Source organism: Archocentrus centrarchus, chromosome 10 (assembly GCF_007364275.1).
Source record: "Archocentrus centrarchus isolate MPI-CPG fArcCen1 chromosome 10, fArcCen1, whole genome shotgun sequence".
In the NCBI taxonomy this organism is placed as follows: Eukaryota; Metazoa; Chordata; class Actinopteri; order Cichliformes; family Cichlidae; genus Archocentrus; species Archocentrus centrarchus.
This window is the reverse complement of record NC_044355.1, coordinates 4,189,210-4,211,437: the sequence shown is the minus strand read 5'-3', so window position 1 is coordinate 4,211,437 and position 22,228 is coordinate 4,189,210. Positions and strand designations below refer to the sequence as shown.

The window sequence follows — 22,228 nt, the reverse complement described above, 5'->3', positions numbered from 1 at the left end:
GCATTTTCCTATAGGAATCATGTGACCAGGCACTGCTCTAAGCACAGTCAGTCTGCAGTGAGTCTCTGTTGCATTATTTGACAGAAAAACATTTATCGTTTTGTTATTTGTGACTGTCACTAATTAGAATCATACATGATAAAACACAGTGAGCTGTGCGCCATCTTAAAGATAAAGCATCATGTTTTAAAGTCTTCCTTATCAACCAAAAAGGTTCCAGTTTTATCACCTGGGACCGGCTTTTTAACATCTGGTATCTGGTGAAGTGGCTCTTCACAGGCTCATAATTGTATTTTTTATTTTTTTTTGGGGGGGGGGGGGGGGGCTAGTATTTTCCATAGTTTAATGTTAAATACAGTAGTTTTATACTACATTGCTACATGATGTCCTTCCACCCTCTATCTGACACATTTCCATCTTAGCTTCCATGTCCTCCTCCCGGAAATTTGGCATTTTTGAATGAGGTAATGACAATCTTTAAAGTACATGAAGTCAACCTCTAAAAAACTATCAAATATAAAAAGTATCTACGCTAACAAAAAGCTCTAGCCTTTCTCTCTAAGTGGTGACTTAGAAACACAAATACAGCAAAAATCTGAACAAAAATGTTATCAGACGACTTAGTTTTAAAATCGGTACTTTAGTGATGAAGACTGTAAAATGGCTTGAAAGTAAACACTGGTTTAGTTTAGTCTTCACAGGCATCTGTTTCACTCACTAGAGCTAAGTCTTAAAATATGAATGACTAACTGAAGACTAATTCTCAATTCAAGAGTTGACTTTTCGGTCAAACCACCTAAGCGGTTTGATGCGACTTATAGAAAGCCCTGTGACACTAAACATGCTGCTTCTTGATCCTACTACAATATCCCCCCCACCTATATTAAAAAACAGGCTCTGAAGGGAGACGGGCAATTTAGAAGAAAATCATTTGAAAAACGTATTGTGCAGTTTAAACCTGAAAAACCATTTTCATCCAGTGGCAGGTAGAGCCGGTGATTTACAGACTAATATTACAAACTCTGCCTGTCCAAAAAAAAAAAAGCTGAAATTGTTTTGCCATAGATTATTTTCAATATTGTGGCTGATGATGACTAGTGCACAAATGCTGTGATATATTGGTAACATGCTTGGAAGCAAAAGGTCAGTGGTGCATTTATCTTGCGATGAAACAATTATTTTTCTGAACAGCTTGAATTTTTTTTCCCCACCATGTATGAAAAATTGATAATCAGACGTTGTTTGGCCTCGCTGCGATGTGAACACAGCTGGGGTGCTTCATTGGCAGACTCAGATTGCTCTGTGCCAAACTGACAGCTGCTGTTTGTCGTTCGTACCAACGATTAATGCATTAAAGATTCTCCCCAGTTCTGCACAACACAGTGAGGTTCAGCTACAGCTACTTGGTGTGGCATCACATCCCTGTGTCAGTGTTTTCACTGTAGAAACGGCTGAGTCTGAACACTTAACCCCAGAGTAATGTTTGCTATGCAGTTCAGTAAAAGATCCTCAGGGTAAAGCTCGTGAGTAGCGACAATGGATGCTGCACAGTGAAATATATCTAAAGCACAGCAATTCTTGTTCATCCGTCCTCCAGCACAAAAAGAAACATCGAATCAACATCTCGCTCGACTTGTTTTGCCAAAAGGGAGTCTGTGCAATGATTAGAAATTTGTGGGGGGAAAAAAAGGAGTGTGGGCAGCTCGAGCTGCAGGGTACTGTTGATGTCGGTATAAATAAGAAATAACCACTTTTTTTTTCCTTTTTTTGCTGACATGTAGATTCGCCCGGCTGTAAGTCGATGGTTGTAATGAATGACGGCCCCTGGAAGTTCCTGTTTGCTTTTTAGTAGCTGCCGAGGGAATCCCCAGTCATTAAACAGTCCCCGGAAGTTGCTGAATATATGTTGGCCGTTCACACACTGCTCATGTTGCTAAATCGACTAATCAATGCTTTGTTCCTGCCAGCAGATAAATGGCTGTGTGAGTACCAGATATATAAAGAAAAATCAGGGCCACGAGGCAGCAGTTAATTCCAACTTTCCTAGTATCCCCAATAAAACAACTGCCCAAATAAAAATTGTGTATAGATCCAAAACTTTTTCTGCTTCACATGTCGTCACACATTCTCCAACCGCACAGAAGAGTACTCGGCTTTAGCCTCAGGTCCTGTCACATTTTAGCCACATGAGCAACATTCATAATATTTGCAGCTCCAAAGACGAGGCTTCTTCTTCTTCTTTTTTTTTTTTTTTAGCTATGAGTAGCTGTTAAAGAGAGCAATTTTCACACAACACTGGGGGAAAAAAAAAAAAAAGTGGTCACACTTTCCTGCAATCTTCCCTGCAGGTCTCAGTGGATCTAATTACAGCTGTGCCAGCAACCCCACCCACGCTCCCACCGCGCACACACTGGACTGCTTACTCCTCCTCGGCAGGAGACTGTTAACTTCCTGAAATCCTCCAGACCTCCTGCTTGTTCCCGGTCTCTCCGTGACATTAGCCAAGCGTTTGGGAACAGCTTTTCTCTATCCACGTTAAGCCTGTGTGTGACAGCTGCTCATGACATGTGAAAACCGCAGCAGCGTTTCGATGCACTCCACACTCAGCAGGTCTCTGCTTTGTTGTTGATTAACTAAAGCGATAAAGAGCAGGTGAAGCGCCAACTGCCCCCACCTCACCCCACCCCACCCCACCCCACCCCACCCCTGGCTCTGTTATTTTTTTTCCCAGCTGAATTTTATTTTATCTTGGTGAGAACAAAGATGACGCTAATGACCGGGGTGAGTTGTGGGTATTTGATGATAATACTGCTGCCTGTTTCATTCTTAACCCCACTCTTTGACCATCTGACACTAAGAGTCTGGAGGCGTGTTTGTGTGTAGGTGTAAGAGGCTTCAATTGAATCAACATTTTTTTTAATTAATGCAGACTATGTAGACAACCTGTACAGCATTTAAAACGAAGCTAAGCCACAGGTATGGCTGCTCCTGAATTATCAGGTGATCATCATTTGCTGGTACAATGTGCATTGTTTAACCCTATTATAGATTTCTCACAGACTATTCATAGAGGCCAGAATCATTTCTGTATCAGGCTGAAAAGAGACTTTCTTTAGGGACTGACTCATTGACTGGCTTTTAGAGGCAGCCTCATGCAGCCATTAAAGGAAAAGCAGTTTTTAGCACATTCTTGTTAGTGTCCTTTTTTCAACTCCCAAGGTTGCTGCATGACTTAAACACTGAGTAGTCTTACTGTACATGTCATTTTCCTACATACAGGGTAATGTGACCAAGTAGCTTACCCTAAATTAACCTAAACTCCTAAACCTAACCAAACAGGCTCTAAACCATGCAATCTGGCTGAGAAATGTGAAACATCCACCACCACCTCCCCTCATGTCTCCTTAGGCAGAATTTGATGCACATTACCTCTTAGTGTCCAATATTGTAGCAGCCCATGTGTCGGGTGTCTGTCACACCAGTGACTTCTGACTAAACTGCACTTATCTGACGGCTTGGAACGTGAGCCTGTTGGATGGGCTGAGGTCCCACCTGCCACATGATTTAATCTAGGCTTGAAGACGCCTTACAGATTAACATGCCCTGAAGGGTGGATCCAGAATCTATTATGATTTATTATTAAATCTGTGGAAGTATAAAAATGAATCTGATTATCTTACTAGACATTTGCACGTGTCAGTCCTTCATTTTTGATCATGTGAAAAGCACATTATAAAAGATAAATATACATGATGATACTTCATCAGCTACTGTGTAGTATTTATAGTCTTTGCACAGGTATTTGTCAAAGTCTTAAACACACACACACAACCACCAATCAGTTTTAGATTGGATTTTAAGCAGCTTAGCAACGTTTGAGATTAAACAATAACTGATGAAAAAGTTAATGAATCCAAAATTTTCAACTGTACTGAAAACTGGTAACAATTCAGATAATTTTCAAGCAAAAGTGCAGAATGTTTTCTGCCACTTGCTGTTTAACATTACTGTACGCTGAATATCTGTGATCTGTTGTGATGCTTCTGGAAAAATTAAAACAGATTAATTTGAACTTTTTTAGGTTTGTATTCTGACATTTCTGCAACTAAGTGATTAATTAAATTTTTGTTCTCTTCGTGGCTTCTCTTCAAACTTTAAGTATCCACAACAGCTGATTTACATTTAAACTTGTTGAGCTGTGACTTTCTGTGGCAACACTGTAACTGTTCCATGAAACTGCCAAGAAATGTAAAGTCGAGAGTGCATTGACATTTCAAAAATTTCTAATACTTAGCAGGATAAATAATAAACACACTGGACTTTTTTTGTGTCTGTAGCACATTGTTTTACACTCTCATGTAGTGTAAAACAACACCTATTCAAATTATTATACTGAATCTTGAAGATATTTTAAAGTGAATAAAATGCTAAAGGGGTGAACCTTGGCACGGTTGCTGGATGTACCTGATGTGGTTAATGATGAGGCTGGAGGCAGGAATGAAGAAGTCGTCCACCCTGTCGAAGCGCCTGCCGACCGGTTGTGTGTGAACGGTGTGGTGGGAGACTCTTCCGCTGGCCTGATTGATCACCTGGTGAACAGAGAAGCAGGTGGGTGTTTAAAATGAGCTTGATGAATACACTCAGTGCTGCTGGTTTCTCCTCATTAAAGTCTTTAGCTTCTACTTACTCGGTGCTAACAATGAACCAAAAGGGACTAATATCAAAAAACTGCAGATGTTTCCAGCATTTATTACAGATAAAACTCTTCAGCCTCTCCTCGTGCTGTTGAGTTGAAGTGTGCTATATTCCTCGGTGTCTAAATAATACTCATGCATGCATGGAAGCATGTAGACATGTGGCCGTGTGTAGGCAGGGTTTGCTTTGATTGTCCCACAGTGCTGACGGCAAAATGCCACAGACCAAATCCCTGCATTATAAATCTCTGTGCTGGTGATGACAAGCTGGAATTTCCACTGAAACCACTCAACAGTCAAACTGAATCAAGATCACCCTCAGAGGAAACAAGTGAAAAAAACACACTCATTATATATATTTATTCTATTTATAGCAAATAACTTATAAGATGCAATCATTGGGTATAGAAAAAAAAAAAAGGAAATATTTGGCTGATTTGGGTAGTTAGTACTGTAACAGCACAACTACTACTGGGTCCGTTTGACACCGACCCAACACGTTAATGTTTGCTCTTTGTGCAAATTTGAAATCTGTGGGAAAATCACAGAAACACAAATGGTCCGGACTGGACTTCTAGGCAGCAATGTGAAATAGGAGCAGCACTGAGACCAGTCCTGAGGTGCAAAAAGGACCAACTGCTGATTTTTTTTTTTTTTGTGTTTGTTTCTACATTTGTGGTCCAAAGTTTACATGACTTGATTTATGTTGAGTCCAGTGGTCGTTCAGAACCAAAAACTGCTGAAAATGTGCCCGTCTTCATACTTGCTGCACTCAAAGTGATTTGTAATTAGGCAGGCAAGACAAATAGGTTAACAATTGAAAATCCCAGAAAAGGTGAGTGATTAATGCATCTATGTCATTTTGGAAAAATGGAGAATGGGACACCTTGGAGGAATCTACATTTAAGAAGTTAAAATATACTCATAGTGAGAAGCAATGAAAATACTTTTTTTTTTCCAACTGTCAGATAATGCACAGCAGAAGTCGCTGAATTTGTTGTAGGGAGAAGAAAATCAGTGTGGTTATTAATTACCTTTGACTTCCTGGATTGGCTTTGTTGGTAATGTTATGCTAATATTTATTCCCTGCTGCTGACTTTACAGCCTACACAAATATATTTCCACACAGTGTGAAATATAATAAGCAATACGATGATATGAAGTTTCCGTTGGTTCCCTTTATTAATAAAAATCTGAAAAGATTAGTTGAGTAATAGAAAATTATCCTATGTTAATAACCAGTCAATTTGGCACTGTTGGTATAGAAAAATGAGCAGCCCTGGACTGAGTTTCTAACAGGTACTGAATAAAATGCCATTTAAAGGATGTGAGCCATCCTTAGTTTGCCTTGATTGTCTGCATCTTTGTGCTTGTTTGTTTAACTCACTGCTTTGAACAGTTTCACAAGGACAGAAAAGGACAAGGACTGTAGAGGAGTGAAAAACACTGAAATATAATTAGTCAACCATAAACACACCTGCAGGGTAGGAAAATTCTTCTCCGTGTCTCCCCAGCTGAGCAGCCACACCTGGTCGTGAGATTTGTCATAGTGGAGCTTCACCGGATACGGGTCAGTGCTGACCGTCTGAAAGAGAACACAGTGCAAACCAAACCGAGCCTTTAAAGACAGCAGGGCCGCGGTATAATAATGCAAGGCAAACTAGACTCTGTTTGAAGAGATCCCTCTTTGATGTCCAGTGGTAATGCTTTTGAAAAGTTTTCCTGCAGACTTAATGCGCTGCAGGTTGACAGGACCAAGTCTTCTTTTAACAAGGCAGATTGGAGGTGCGCTTTTTATGTATAAGGTGTGTTTGGTGTTGAGCTGCATTTCAAATCAAGTGGTGACAGACACAATTGCTTTACCACACCGAAGTAATTGCTTTCAGTCTTTATCCCTTCTTTGACGCACAGCGGCAATATTCCCGACCAGAACAATAGATGAGTCGTATGTGACAGAGGAGCGCTCCTCATGCATTATGTCCACCTGAGTGCAGAGAGACAGCCGGCTCAAAGGGAATACAGAAAGCTCAGGGGAAGAGAGAGCATGCAGTAGCTTTACTCTCCACAACAGCAAGAAAAAGCAATCATCTTTTAAGAATTATTGCAACCCTGTATTCCCACAACCCCCTTTGACTGCAGCTTGCTTTCTTATAATATTTGTTTTGCCACAAAGTCCTAATGGTATTGTTTACCTTGGCAAAATATATATACTGTATCTCTGAGAGAGTGAACCTCTCCTAAGAGAATTATTCCAAATAAGATGAGAATATCTGTTGAATCCTAACTAATCTCTGAGCATGTAGTCATCAGAGAAAACAGGTGTTCACGTTGTTCTTTTCCTCTCAACTGACAACTTCTTTCTGGCTGAGGAAGATTATCAAGATCCTCAGCCAATATGCTCTAGTAACTTCTGCAGATCTATGAAGAGATGAAGGACCGAAAACATTATAGCTGCTTCCACACAAGTATCCGCATGCACTTTACAATTAATTAGTTAAAACGCACAGAATACAGCTTGCTCATTAAAAACTGTAAACTGAGAATTTAATTGGTTACAAATTTCAAAACGCAAATCGCTTGTTATTGTTGCTTTCTGCACGTCAGTCATATTAATAATTCAACGAGTACACGAAAATCTGGGAAACCAGAACTTACGTGTCTCTTACTATTCGAGATGAGTGACGGGTTCAGGTGGTTAATTAACAACTGGTAATATAATGCAATGAAGCTAAACCTCCAGGCGACTGAATAATGAGCTTGTGACAGACTCTGGGACACCAACCTGCTTACTGGCAGGTCCCAGAGAGGCTGGCAAGTCGTAAACAGCTATCACGGTGTCAGGAACATCTGCAGGGATCTGAGCAGCCTTGAATTATTCTGACACACCCAAAAAAAAAAAAAACCCAAAAAACACTGACACTGATGATTCAACTCAACACTACACACTAGAAATGTGCTGAATGTAAGAACTGTGCCATTTCCTGAGAAAGCCTTACATATATATATAAAAAAAAAATCCTTCAGGAAAAAGAGTGCAGCAAGGCGGCCGAGTGTTAAAGGAGCGGTCCTCACACCACCTGTGAGGTATCTGGCAGGAACTGCCATTTTAAAGTATTTTTGAAGTGTTGCCAGGCGACAGTATCCATGAAGAAGTGGGTCTCAGGGTTACTCGGTCATCACGTTGATGCGAAGGTTAAGTGTGGGTCTTGACAGTTGCAGTTTGTATGAAATGGGTCAGGTCAGGGATTAGCAGTCAAACAAAAGCTGATCTTAAAGCTGAAAAAGCAGCACTTTAGATCAGCGGTTCAAGTGGAACAGAGCTGGGCTGATGTACTGGAAAGCTTTCAGGCAAGTAAGAAACACAACAGACTTTGTCAAATACAAGGACAAAGTCCTGCAATCTGCTGTTGATACTAAGGTTGCTTATTAGAATGATTTTATCCCTCTGCAGTGGGGACAGCAGTGGCTGCAAACCCCTGGTCAAAATTTCTGTCACTGAGAATAGTTAACGAGTAAATGATTAACTGATGTCTAAAAAGGTAAATATGAAACATTATTTGTAACATTTTAAGCAACAGTATCGAACTCTCTGTGCTTTGTAAAATTTTGGAATAGCAAAAAAAAAAGTTTGGGCACCCTATGAGATTTGACCTCTCAGATAAGTTTTACCAAGGTCTCAGACCTTAACTTGCTTGTTAGGCCTATTTTCTTATTCAGTCATCATTAGGAAAGGCCAGGGTACTCCTCAAACCTCGTCCCAACAACCAGTAGCTGCTGAGTACTCTCAAAAATGGAGGGAAAAAAAAAAAGAGAATAATTGATCCCCACAAAGCAGGACTACATGAAAATGCATTTTTTTTCTAACTAGCAGCTTCCTTAGTTTGTAATGGAATTAAGAAATGTCAGTTAACAGAAAGAGGAGGTCAGGTTGAAAGAAATTAAATGAGCTGCATGAAAAATTGCTAGAAAAGCAAATCAGAATCATTTTTCCTTAAGTAGACTTAGCTGACTTCGGAGTGGGAGTTTGCACTGTGCCACAAAAATAAGCTTCATGGAATCAAAAGCTTGCAAATTAATATCCAATAAGAAAACTAGATGAATTGTAGATTGCTACAGTGAGCAAATGTATATTTGGAGGACAAAAAGGGTGCAGGTGTTTATGAAGAGAATGCCTCTCAAACTCTTCAGCATCACACTGGATCGGTCATGCTTTGGGACTGCGTTGCAATCAGTGGCATGGATTCAAGTAAATAACGAACTCTGCAAGTTGACGTCCCACTGTGTGAGAAAAATGAATAAATGAAAAGTGTGTGCATATAGGCATGTAGACTTGATCGAGACAACCTGCTGAAGTTCAAACTGAGCATCACAATGAGGATGAAAAGTGATTTAAGTGGCTTAAATTACTGTGTGGTGCAACAGAAGAGTCAAATCATGGATGTGCAGCTGACAATCTACAGCAACTGCATGATGCTATCATGTCCATATGGACCAAAGCAGCTTAATAAAGTGTGTGTTTCACTCATTTCTGTGCATTCAGTTGACGAATGAGGAAATTTATACATATGTTTTTATACTCTGTGGTGTTTTACTCATACTAATAGAGCATAAACTGGAAAATTATATAGTCTACTGGCATTTATCATTCAGAATACTCAGCCTGTAAAATTAATTTCCAGTGCCTGATGAAGAAAGCCAGGGTTAACAAATAAAGTTGATCGCCACCATCTCTGATAAAGGTTTCAGGTTTTGTTGAGCCAGAAAACACAAAGCAAGCCTGGCTATATTGAACGTGCTTGGGAGTGCACTCCTCATGTATTGGCACACCAAAGCACTCACTCGTAATAATGTTCTACTAAATTATTATATAAGTTAAATATTCCAACTACCTCTAATGTAAATGCTTCCAAAATATCTGGATGAAGGTCATTTTCAGTTAGGGTAGAGCGTTAGTTTGAGCAGGTGGTCCAAAGCCTTCAGATATTTGAGTTTCATGAAGCAGGAAAAAAAGCACTTCCTTCATTCAGCAAAATCAATCACAGAAAATGCCCATACGCAGTATTGATGTATCAAAGGTTTTTGTGGAATATGTTGCTTTCAGTCAACCTTGAGTTTTGTTTTGTTTTTTTGGCACAGATGGCATCAGATTACTGTAAACAAGCACTTTTCACTTTGACAAAGGCACAAACAGGTAAGATCATTCCTTATAATCTTGCGCCATCTAACATCGTCAGACCCTCTTCTCAGTGTTTCCAGCAAAACTGGCGTGAACCTGTTTTTTCCAGTTTCGCCTGAAAATTACCTGGACAGCCTTCTGAGACTGGATGTCAACTATGAGCACTCGATCCAAGGTTGGCTGTGTCACATAAATAAACTTGTCCTTGATGTTGACCGCTGATGACCACACACACCTCTGAACCGCCTCTCCTGGTGAGGTGGGGCACACTTCCTCCTGCAAAAACAAAGGGACACACACACCCCAACTGTGAGCTAATTGTTTTTCATATTACGGGGAAATATGTCACATTAAAAAACAATTACCTTCACCTGGTCGTTTTTCTGTGTTGTTTACTACCTGCAGTCTTATCACCTATGCTGATGTGAGTCGTGTTATCTTGGCAACTCAGAGAAATGAGCTTTACGTGGTCCAGCAAAATCTCTGTAATCACTCCCACTTGTCCACACATATTCGACAGAACAAAGCCTGCGGACGGTCTACGGCTGTTCAGCTTCCACTCCTGGCAGCTCTCGCTTTCCTGGCTAACAGGAAACTCAACCAACTTTCTGGCTCTGGAGCATTCCACCTCTCACCCCCTCCCTAGCCCTCCAACCCTCCAGGCAGTGCCCAGTCGTCCGTTTCAGACTCTGTGGGACAATTTAGGAAGCTGCAAGGATGAATGAAGGGCTCCGGCATGGTGGGATGAACTCTTTCTGTCATATTTACAACTGCAGAGGCAGCCCATGACAGGTCCCTTTGCACTGGCCAACTTCTCTTGGTTCGAGGGGCATTATGTAATGTATGAACTTTGCTCAACTTTATATATCAAGAATGAGGGGACAAAACAGAGACGTGATCTAAACTCTCCTGCCGACCTCCTCAGTCATGTTGCCATGTTCTTATCTGTAGGTTAATTTGGCAACAAAAACATCCAGCTAAGAGGTCATTTCAAGAAGCTAATCGCTAAATCAATGACAGTGCTTTGACTTTTCTGGCTCCATCACAAGGTTTTCAATTCTCTGTGACTACAGTGTCCAGGTGCAGCACCATCTGTCAGTGTTTTTACTCCAAAAACAGATTGGACAGTCCATTTTAAAAGCCAGAAATCCTCTCACTTTCTGAAGTAATCGTTGAGTCATTGTTATTGAACCCCGCGACACCTCTGCAGACCTACGCTGTGGTCATTTTGTTGCTTGAGGGGCTGTATATATCCAACTTATTGCACCTTTAAGAAGTGAGAAATCGAACATCTGATGCCCAGCTGAGGGTGTGAATGGAGGCGGCTGGAATTCTCTGTGTGTTGCATATGTCAGTATGTGTGTGGGTGCAATCCATGTATGCAATTTATGTAGTAACTGACAATTTCCAAAGACTGCCGAGATATATTTTCCTCCCTTTATTATGGAAATGCCTAAAATCTGATACAAAACAATATGTATATTTAATAAAATTCTGCAATAGGACCTTATGCAGCAGTGAATTTACAATGTGGTGTATTTCTTTAAAAGATGCTATAAAAAAAATACTAGTGTGAAGTTATATTTAGAGGATTTTACTCTCTACACTGGTGAATGTGGATGATGACATTTAAAGAGCTACTGTGAGAAATATGAGGGTTCTGATATTCTCTAGTTAAGCCGCCGGATGATTTGTAGAGCTAGTACATTTGTGACACATAAGCCGTCTGTGGGGAGGGAAAGTGCTGAAAACAGTGAAGCAGTGACATCCAAAAGTGTCAAAAAGAGAAACTTTGTGGTAAAGTCACGACACAATCACGTCTAATCTCTTGAGGTGTTTCTCCAAGCTCTCAATCCAAACTTCTGTACACTTACAGTATGACGTGATGGTACTTTCACAATATTTCAACACGCTCTGCAGGGTTTTTTTTTGTTTTTTTTACACGATAACTTAGTTGGACCTAAAGCTTTCAGAGGATTCTCCAAGCATGAATAAACATTTTTTTAAAAAGCTGCAGGTTAGTTTCAACTGGTATTACCCTAAAGTGTTTTTTTCCTGTTGAACCAGCATGTTAATACCACTATTTAGAGCAAACAAGGTCCTCTTGGTCCTCTTGTGACACTTAAAAAACACTTCTGATGAAATGAAAGAAAAATACAGAGGGTGTGCAAATGAGCCGTTGACTGAGTCCCTTTAGGTTTGTAAAAAAATGTGATTTCTCTGCAAATGATGTTTTTAAAATTCCATTTACTGTATGTATTATTAAATCTTTGCCTGAACAAAAAAATATAAAGTTTATATATGTAACGCATTTACACAAGCTAAGCACTGGGCTTCTCTATGCTGCGGAAACACCAACAGCTGCTCAACTCCTCAGCTGGAAACAACACACACTGGAAGAGGACCAGTCATCTCAGGTGATCTCCTGGATCTGGCTGACGACATGCGCCCCATCCATTCTACTCCCTGAAACCTGGAGCTATGGGTCCTGGTGAAGTTCTTCTTCACCACGACCCAAGCAGGGGTTGCTTCCATCCTCACCCAGAGGGTATTCAGCTGGTAAACAATTTTTATCCGCTGGAAAATGTGGATGTACCAGGCTCTCTGGTCACTCAGCTGGTCCTGCATCAATCAACTTGTTCCTGTCATCTGTGGGGTGGTGGCCCTGATGCTGCATCAGTTGTTGCAGGGAAGATTACACCCTCTAGGCCAGCGATGCTGGGACCTGGCTCAGCTGTAAAGATTGGACAGCCTTCAGAGCTCAATCCTTGGTCAAATTCTGTTTCCTTTATATACACTTTATATAAGTATTTGTTCATTTGCCTTCACATGCAGATGCACTTGAGTGACATCCCATTCTTCTGGGAAGGATTTCCACAGGTTTAGGAGTGTTTATGGGAATTTTTGACCACTCTTCCAGAGGTGCATTTGTGAGGTCAGACACTGATGTTGGACGAGAAGGCCTGGCTCACAGTCTCCGCTCTGATTCATCCCAAAGGTGTTCTTTTGGGTTGAGGTCAGGACGCTGTGCAGGCCAGTCAAGTTCTTCCACAGCAAACTGTCTCATCCATGTCTTTATGGAGCTGCTTTGTGCACTAGTGTGCAGCCATGTTGGAACAGGAAGGGGCCATCCCCAAACTGTTCCCACAAAGTTGGGAGCATGAAGTTGTCCAAAATGTCTTGGTATGCTGAAGCATTAAGAGTTCCTTTCACTGGAACTGAGGAGCCAAGCCCAACTCCTGAAAAACACCCCCATACCGACCCCCCCCCCCCCCCCTCCTCCACCAAACTTTACACTTGGCACAATGCAGTCAGATACAAAAAAGGGAAAATATAAACAAACAAAAAGCTTAACATTGTGAAGACTTGGAAGAACAATGTGACACTGATGAGAGGATTAGGCTTCCCAGGTCATTGCCAGGCCAAACCGGCTGGTGATCAGAATTATTTTAATTATTTTTTTACCCAGTTTCGCTGGCGGTGCAGCGCTCACAGCCTGTCCGAGGTCCCGGGCTGAACTTCAAGCCCAGCCCGTCCCTCCAGACAATACTCACTGCTCCGCTATAATGACCGCTTTAATCTCATCTTTCTATTGTTTTTAATGGACAGTTCCGCTTACAATTACAGTTCAATGATGTGAGGATCCTTGGTACAGTATACAGCGGGCTGCAAATGAATGCGCTTCCACTATTACTGCTCCTCCTGGTGGATAAACAAGACATTACCACCATTTTCCCCAAATGCTGCTTAGGGGCGTTCCCACCAGTGGCCGGAATTCCTACGTCATTAGCGGGGGATCGCGTTTAGGCCAAGGTTCGGCCACGAATCGGCCAAGGTCGCGTCACGGATCGGCCGGAAATTTTCAGTGGCTGCATCTGTAAGTACCGTTCCTCTGACCACTGCAAAACCCAGACTCGTCCATCAGATTGCCAGATGGAGAAGCGTGATTTGTCACGCCAAAGAACACGTCTCCACCGCCACCACTCCCCCGAGTTCAGTGATGGCGTGCTTTACACCACACTGACACTTTGCACTGCGCTTGGTGATATAAGGCTTGGATGAAAACCCATTTCATGAAGCTCTCTACGTACTGTTCTGGAGCTAATCTGAAAGCCACATGAAGTTTGAAGGGCTGTAGGTTATGTCTTTATATTTCCTTCATCTCAATCCTGGCAAAACTGAGGTTCTTGTGTTCAGCCCCAACAACTTTTCTAAGGAGGTCAGTCATAACATCAGCCCCTCACCAGCACTATTAAATCATCTGTTAACAAACTTTTTTTTATTTCTGACCAACATTTGAATTTTTAGTTTCACATCACAAAGCTCCTCCAGTTGCATTTGTTATTTATTCATTTAAGAAACATAGCAAAAATCAAAGCTTTACTAACACCCAATAATGTGGAACTTTTAATATACACTTTAATCCTGTCTTAATTTCTGTAACTCACCTTTCACATGCATCTCACCACGCCTCTATAGCCCGTCTTCAACTGGTCTAGACTGCAGTAGCTAGGCTGCTAACAAAAACTAGCTAGCACTCGCACATCACCCCTATTCTTGCTTCCCTTCACTGGCTTCCAGTGAAATTCAAAGTTAATTTAAAAATTTTATTAACATACATAGCCAGGCTTCTGCCTGTGCAGCTGATCTGCTGAGACACTGTTGCAGCAGTCGGCCTCTGTGCTAATCTGATCAGGGTCTTTTCATTTTAAAACCAGAGGCAATCACATTTTTTGAAGCACCTTGTAACAGTGTGTTTTTAAAAAAATGTTACACAAACAAGTTACTATTATTGTTGTTTATAGTAAAACATTACCAAAACCCTTCCAGCGCCACAGTACTTAACCTTGTGGGAGAGATAATAAAAGACTAATATAACATTTCTGATTGGCCTTTGTTCCATAGGAACGCCACATAAAAATACTTTCTGAAGTAGAACTGGACATCGTGTTTTCTTCAATATGGCACGTATTGCAGTTGAGCACTCTATATGGTGGATTTGGATAATGGATTGGCTGTGTGATTACCATAAGCAATCAATCCTCAGTGATAGAGAAAACGTGAGCACTGTGCTGGGAAACAGCCTCATGTGTTCACACCGCAATCCACCAAGACAAGAGTGGAGTGCTGCAGTGATTGATATCCTAATACAAACACCTCTCAGAGGAACGCTTGGCTGATTGTTGTACATTCACGGCATCGCTTTATGTATAACAGCCATCCAATCAGTGCAGGGCTCCTGGATGAAAGGCAGCTCAGAGGAAAGCTGCTATTCGAGAACACGTGTAAATCTAACAGGTATCTATCAGTTGGGTGCTTTAAATGTTTTGCTGCTTGAAAGCTTCAGTGATAAGTGGCGTCTCAGTGGGGGGAGGCTGGGTGTAAACAGTCCACTGCCAGGTGAAACTCACTCTGACTGCATGAGCTATGTCAGTGAATTAACACAATGACCCAACGGGTGGCTTGCATGTCCAGCGGGCATTGTTTTCCTCAACTATCCATCCATCCATCTGTCCATTTCCTACCGCTTATCAGGATTCGGGTTGTGGGGCAGCAGTTCGAACAGGGATGCCTAGAACGGCCACCGCTTCCAGCCCTTTTGGGGGGAGACCGAGGCATTCCCGAGCCAAACGAGAGAGATATCTCCCCAGCTTTCTTCGGTGTGTCCTCTGGTGATATGCCCAAAACACCTCACCTAGAAGCCATCTTAGTCAGATGCCCTTTTCGGAGGAGCAGCAGCTTTACTCTGAGGCCCTCAAGAATGACTGAGCTCCTCGCCCTATCTCTTAAGTCCAGACACCCTTTAAAAGAAGCTCATTTCTTGAATCTACCACCTGATTTTTTTTGTCTTTTTTCTGTCACTACAGCTTGTAGACATAAATGAGGTGAGGAACACAGACTGACCAATAAATCGACAGCCTCACCTTCACACTCGGCTCTCTCCACTATAGCAGATCAACACCGCATCCACATCACCGTAGATGCTGCATCAAGCTGCCTTTCAATCACTTGCTCTACCCTTCACCCCGCTACTTTTTTGATGGAAGCAATACTTAACATATTTATTTTAACAATATTAAGAAAACTACTGTTTCAGCCCGTTGTTTTTGCAAGCTTACTTGTTTGCTTGTCTCCCTTCAGAGAAAAAAAGCTCTAATCAAACTACCTGGAAAATGGAGTAGAGACGGTGGAAACCAAAAGAGTATTTATTAAACTAAATATTATAATGTGACTATTACTATTTTATCATTCCCTATGCCTGCTTTTCTAGCTTCCTCTCACAAAGACAGATTAATACAAGACATATGTTTCTCCATATTAGCCCTGCCCCCATCACTCTAGTCGGATAAGCATTTAAAATGAAGGGATGGGATGGGTTGGGATGGATTTTTCCACCCCGGTGGAATCTTCTGGTCTAGTCTGAGCGTGATCTCTCTGGGGTTCCTGTGAAACTCTACACTGCAATGGAAAGTTTTTAGGTCCATTAATTTGAAAATTAGCAGAAAGGGAGGACATAGCAACATTTCCTTTTGGATCTGTCATTGACAGAGTAAGATGATAACATCATTTATCATGCAGGTGTGTGAGGAAATACAGATTGATGTTTAAATCATATTTGCAAGCACTGGTGGTTTGGGGGGCATAAAATGTGCAGTGAGACATTGAACCTTCACCAGCTTAGCTGCCTTTGAATCTCAGATAAATCTCGCTGATTGCTCACAGTAGCAGGCACTCATACAACAGAGCACTTGTTGTGTAGGATATAAATAGTGAATAACACACTACTTGCTTTTCAAACACTCCTCTTTGTCCACAGGAGTCCACTGTAAAACACATCTAGGTAAAAAAAAAAAGAAAAAATACTTTTTTCAGTTGTTTTATTTTAATCTATGACAGCTTAGGACTCAAGACCAGTCATCAACCTCTTTTCTGCATCCACTTTATTACATTATCTGTTTCTTTTATAAGTCTGTGTAGATTCTCAGTCATCCAGGTCATAGTAGTCTCTGGAGCTTGAAAAAGGCGACTGGACTTCTTTTTGTTTCTTGAAGACGTTTCACCTCTCATCCGAAAGGCTTCTTCAGTTCTCAACCAAATGGTGGAGAGACCCAGGTATTTAAACCCCTGTGGGCGTAGTCCCCTGGAGGTGGTTATGACCCTCTATTGATCATGTGCGTGAACACATGTGCCCAGGTGTGAAGGGGGCGTGGGTCATATTTAATCAGTGGTTTCAGTTGAAACCAATTTAGGACTCCGCTCCATTGTTTCCTGTGGCCTATTGAGGTCACTGGAACAAAGGTGTGAATGGGGGTTGAGACGTCTGGGAAGGGAGCTCAGGACAGCACTGTAAGCGGGGGAAAGTTGGTGACGTAATCCACCTCCTCTGTTCAATGATGGTTGTTCACAGTGGACATAGATGGCTTCTTTCACTCCTCTTTCAAACCAGCTGTTTTCCCTGTCCAAAATGTGAACATTGGCATCCTCAAAAGAGTGCCCTTTTTCCTTCAGATGCAGATGTACTGCTGAATCTTGTCCTGTCGAGGTGGCTCTTCTATGTTGTGCCATTCGTTTGTGAAGAGGCTGTTTGGTTTCACCAATGTAGAGGTCCGAGCACCAAAGATCCACAAAGAAGGAGTCCCACTTCGACCCATTATCAGCAGTATAAACTCGGTCACCTACAACATTTCCAAACACCTCGCCACCATCTTATCACCGCTTGTTGGCATCACACCCCACCACATTGAAAACTCTACAGATTTTACTAACAAGGTCCAGAATCTTGTACTGGATCCAGATGAAACCATGGTGTCCTTTGATGTGGTTTCACTTTTCACTTGCATACCCACAACTGAGGCAGTGGAGACCGTCAGAAGACGACTACAGGAAGACGATTCCTTACTGAACAGAACCAGCCTCACCCCAGATCAGATTTGTGCACTTTTAGATCTCTGCCTTACCACAACATATTTTAAATACAATGATGGATTCTACAGACAGAAGCATGGATGTGCCATGGGCTCCCCAGTGTCTCCCATTGTAGCCAACCTTTACATGGAGGAAGTGGAAAGTAAAGCTCTTGGTTCTTTCAAAGGGATGGCACCTAGCCACTGGTACAGATATGTAGATGACACCTGGGTCAAAATCAAAACCCATGAAGTAGAAGCCTTCACTCGTCACATCAACTCAGTGGATAAATACATACGTTTTACCAGGGAGGACACCAGAGATAACAAGTTACCATTCCTGGACTGTGCGGTGCTTATCGAGGAAGATGGAAGCCTCAACATTGAAGTTTACCGGAAGCCCACACACAGACCAGTATCTCCTCTTTGACTCCCACCACCCTCTGGAACACAAACTTGGGGTGATCAGGACCCTACAACACCGTGCGGAAAGTGTTCCCTCTAAGGCAGAAGGGAAGCATAAGGAACACACACACATTAAGAAAGCCCTCAAAACATGCGGTTACCCCAACTGGGCCTTCATCAAATCAGCTAAGATGCACAGGAATGAAGGCCAAACACAAACTACAGAGAATAGGAAGGACAAGAGGAACAACATTGTCATCCCATATGTGTCGGGCTTGTCAGAGAAACTCAGAAGAATTTTCTCCAAGCATGACATCTCAGTATACTTCAAACCAAGTCACACCCTAAGACAAAAACTGGTTCATCCCAAGGACAAACCCGCCAAACACAAGATCAGCGATGTAGTGTATGCTGTTCAGTGCAGTGAAGAGTGCTCGGACCTCTACATTGGTGAAACCAAACAGCCTCTTCACAAACGAATGGCACAACATAGAAGAGCCACCTCGACAGGACAAGATTCAGCAGTACATCTGCATCTGAAGGAAAAAGGGCACTCTTTTGAGGATGCCAATGTTCACATTTTGGACAGGGAAAACAGATGGTTTGAAAGAGGAGTGAAAGAAGCCATCTATGTCCACTGTGAACAACCATCATTGAACAGAGGAGGTGGATTACGTCACCAACTTTCCCCCGCTTACAGTGCTGTCCTGAGCTCCCTTCCCAGACGTCTCAACCCCCATTCACACCTTTGTTCCAGTGACCTCAATAGGCCACAGGAAACAATGGAGCGGAGTCCTAAATTGGTTTCAACTGAAACCACTGATTAAATATGACCCACGCCCCCTTCACACCTGGGCACATGTGTTCACGCACATGATCAATAGAGGGTCATAACCACCTCCAGGGGACTACGCCCACAGGGGTTTAAATACCTGGGTCTCTCCACCATTTGGTTGAGAACTGAAGAAGCCTTTCGGATGAGAGGTGAAACGTCTTCAAGAAACAAAAAGAAGTCCAGTCGCCTTTTTCAAGCTCCAGAGACTTTCTTTTATAAGATTTTCCAATGTAAAAATAAAAATTTGCAAGGAGAATTCAACAGTGTTATGAGTTCCTGCCAGGCACAAATCATAACAGTCTTTTGGATATGCGTTTTGCACACTAGTAATTGTCTGGAGAGACGTGCATTTATATTAAATAATGTCTCGAAACTATTATACTTAACTTTGAAGTGCAGGCGCAATCATTTTTCAAAATTAGAGTTCTGACACTCATACAAAGGAAAAGCTGTTAAATATACCATGGATGTCTCCTTTTATGCAGTCCCGTCGCCAGATCTCAGTCTTAAGGGGGGCTTATGAAATCCAACAGGGGGGCACCACTATTATTAGCTTGATTAGTGATCTGGCTTGGGTGAGCGGGCCAGGGCGGGCCCAAGCGTATCAGTGGGCGGGCACGGCCCCCTAGGGCCCGCCCATAGCGACGGGTCTGCTTTTATGCTGCATGTTGGGTATATCAGCAGAGACACCACAGTGTGGCTAATTGGAAAGTTTAAGAGTTTTGGAGGCTCTATGGCTCAGAGGAATCTGGTATTTGGATACATAAACAATACTTCTACCCTGAAATCCAGTGTTGATTTTGGTCTTTTCCTGGGCTTTCACAACACCAGTAAAAAGATATTTAAAACAAAAAAAATTACTCCTAACTAAAATGCTCAAATCAGGCTTTACATTTTATTTAATTACTTTGGAAATACAGTGATCTGTTCCAACAGCAAGCCCGAGCGCTCCTCTTTATACAGATATGATTTAGGGATGGGCATTTCAAGCAAAGCCAATATTCGATATTAAGTCAGAACTATTTACCTTCTCTTTGAAGACTGCAACCTTCTCCAACCCCCCCACCTCTTCTCGTATGGTAGATTTCCGATATGCTAGCGTTGCCTGGTCGAGTTTGCACTTTGTTTTTAAACATCGTGCGGTTTTATTGGTTGTTTACAAACAACTTCTAGGTGCATTACTGCCACCTTCTGGCTACATCTGTGCTTTACATACATTTTTAATGACCGCATATTAAAAAAATTATGACGAAAGTCGCTGAATATTTAATTAGTCTGACCACTCACCTGCAGAGCCAGCAGCTTCTCACTGGGTTTAATGTGCCGTTGTATCTCACATGCAACAGGCTGAATGACTTTGATGCCGTCTTCATAGAACACATAGAACATGTTGCCAATGCCGAGACCTGCGATAGAGCAACGACAGTACTGTTACATACCTAAAAAAAAAAAAGCTTGTGAGACTGCACAGTATGAACATTTAGAACGGAAATAAGCCTACAACATTGTTATCTACTCTCGAAGAATCAAATCATTTAATCCTTCTCATCACAGTTCACTAACCCTATTACAGAAATTCAATTAACTCCGTTTAATGAATGCTACAGTGTAGGAGAAGCAGTCTAGACATACCTTCTTCTCGCCACAAAATGTTTGCCACTGCGAGGGAGAAAAGAGAGGAAAGCACAGATGAAAATAAATGCAAGAATCAATAGTGTCCCTTTGTGAGAACTAACACAGACTCCTGTTGAGGCAAAGAGGAAAGCAGACCACATGAAAGTTTTATGGAAGCCGTCTGTCTGACACCTACTGCAACAATCAATCGATGGAGCCCTCTGCTTGGAAATAATTTGATTCCAAAGACTGGAAAATGGAGTGCAGGCAACAACAAGTACTGTAAAACAGCTTATGATTTTTGGATGCTGCAAGCTTACACGGAGAGAGAGGAAAAAAAATAAAATTCTAAGACCTCAGATCATCATCTATCACTATGAACGTTATGGTTAAGCTGCCCCAGATACCCATGAGTAGACCACAGGTTTCAGGCTCAGATGATTATCATAAGTCATTAGGAAGGATTAATGTGCTGCTTCTTCAGTGGCATGAAACCTGCTTTGGCTGCTATAACAGGTAATTTCTCATTAAATTCACTTAGAGGTGACTAATGACATGAAATGTGGGATGAAAGCCACACAACACCCTAAATGTTCACTGGCGACCTAAAACACAGACTGACAGTTGGCTTTCAAAGCAGCTGTTGGATACTCAGAAAAGATGACATTATAAGACTAAATAGTGAGAAGAAAATCTAGAGCTATTATATACTTTCCATGCAAAGATAAGAGCAAATTCTTCTACTCAATCATTCTCATCCCCCAGCCCACCACCACTACTATCATCTCACACTGGCTTTTAACTGTGACCTTCTCTCATTGTTCATGTGTCCCCCAGTCTTTTCCTGCTTCTATTCCATCTTCCATTTTCATGCATTTTCAGTCTACAAACCAATCTCCAGGCCAATTCACATCCGATTCTAATCTCGCCTCTATTGCACTGCTCATTCCCGCAGCCTCTTGCTCGGGTGGACGGATGCAGAGAAAGAAAAGGGAGGTGAGACAAAGCCAACCAGACACCACTGTGCCGTTAGTCAGCCTTAATCTTTCAAAAGTGCTTTGTCAAGTCTTTCCTGTGCACTCTTGCATACCTTTTAGCTCATTAAAAGTTACACAAAAGGAGTGGGGTGTATAGCAGGGTCTGGAGGATCGAGGAAGGAAGGAAGGCAAGGACAAAACAAAAAAGAAAACAATACAATTTATTTGAGATCTGCCAAAAATGGAAAATGGAAAAGAGGAGCTGAGATGAGATCTTGTGTGCCCCGGTCTTTTCCAATAGCCTACAGTATTGATGCTATTCATCACTTGGCAGAAACACTGTGGCTGTTCTGCGCATACAAGGGGCCCATACATCAACTTCATCATCCATATAGCAAAACAAGCTGGCTGCCACTGTAGGCAGTGAGTTCACTCTTTCTGGCTGTAATAACTATGTTTCCACTGGGCCCGAAACATCGGGGACACCACGCTCACCAGCCAGTCTGGCCTCCGCAGTTCCTACCCATCAGCAAGGTTACATAAATTCAATTTGTTTACAAGAGCATGCTGCTGCAACAGTGGGCCAAACAGCCTGTGGTGTTCACTACAGTGGCATGGCAGAA

General features: G+C 42.0%; 1 protein-coding gene across 2 annotated transcripts in view; it reads right to left on the bottom strand.

The window, feature by feature from the left end:
* Positions 1 to 22,228, bottom strand: part of fstl5 (follistatin-like 5) — a 208,425-nt gene that overhangs the window by 5,062 nt on the left and 181,135 nt on the right. For both annotated transcript variants that reach the window (XM_030738618.1, XM_030738619.1), the window contains 5 exons: positions 20,647 to 20,673; positions 20,302 to 20,420; positions 9,997 to 10,146; positions 6,172 to 6,279; positions 4,465 to 4,589 (listed from right to left, as the gene is read on the bottom strand). In XM_030738618.1, the coding sequence (XP_030594478.1) occupies positions 4,465 to 4,589; positions 6,172 to 6,279; positions 9,997 to 10,146; positions 20,302 to 20,420; positions 20,647 to 20,673 (529 nt within the window). The remainder of the gene's footprint in view (positions 1 to 4,464; positions 4,590 to 6,171; positions 6,280 to 9,996; positions 10,147 to 20,301; positions 20,421 to 20,646; positions 20,674 to 22,228) is intronic.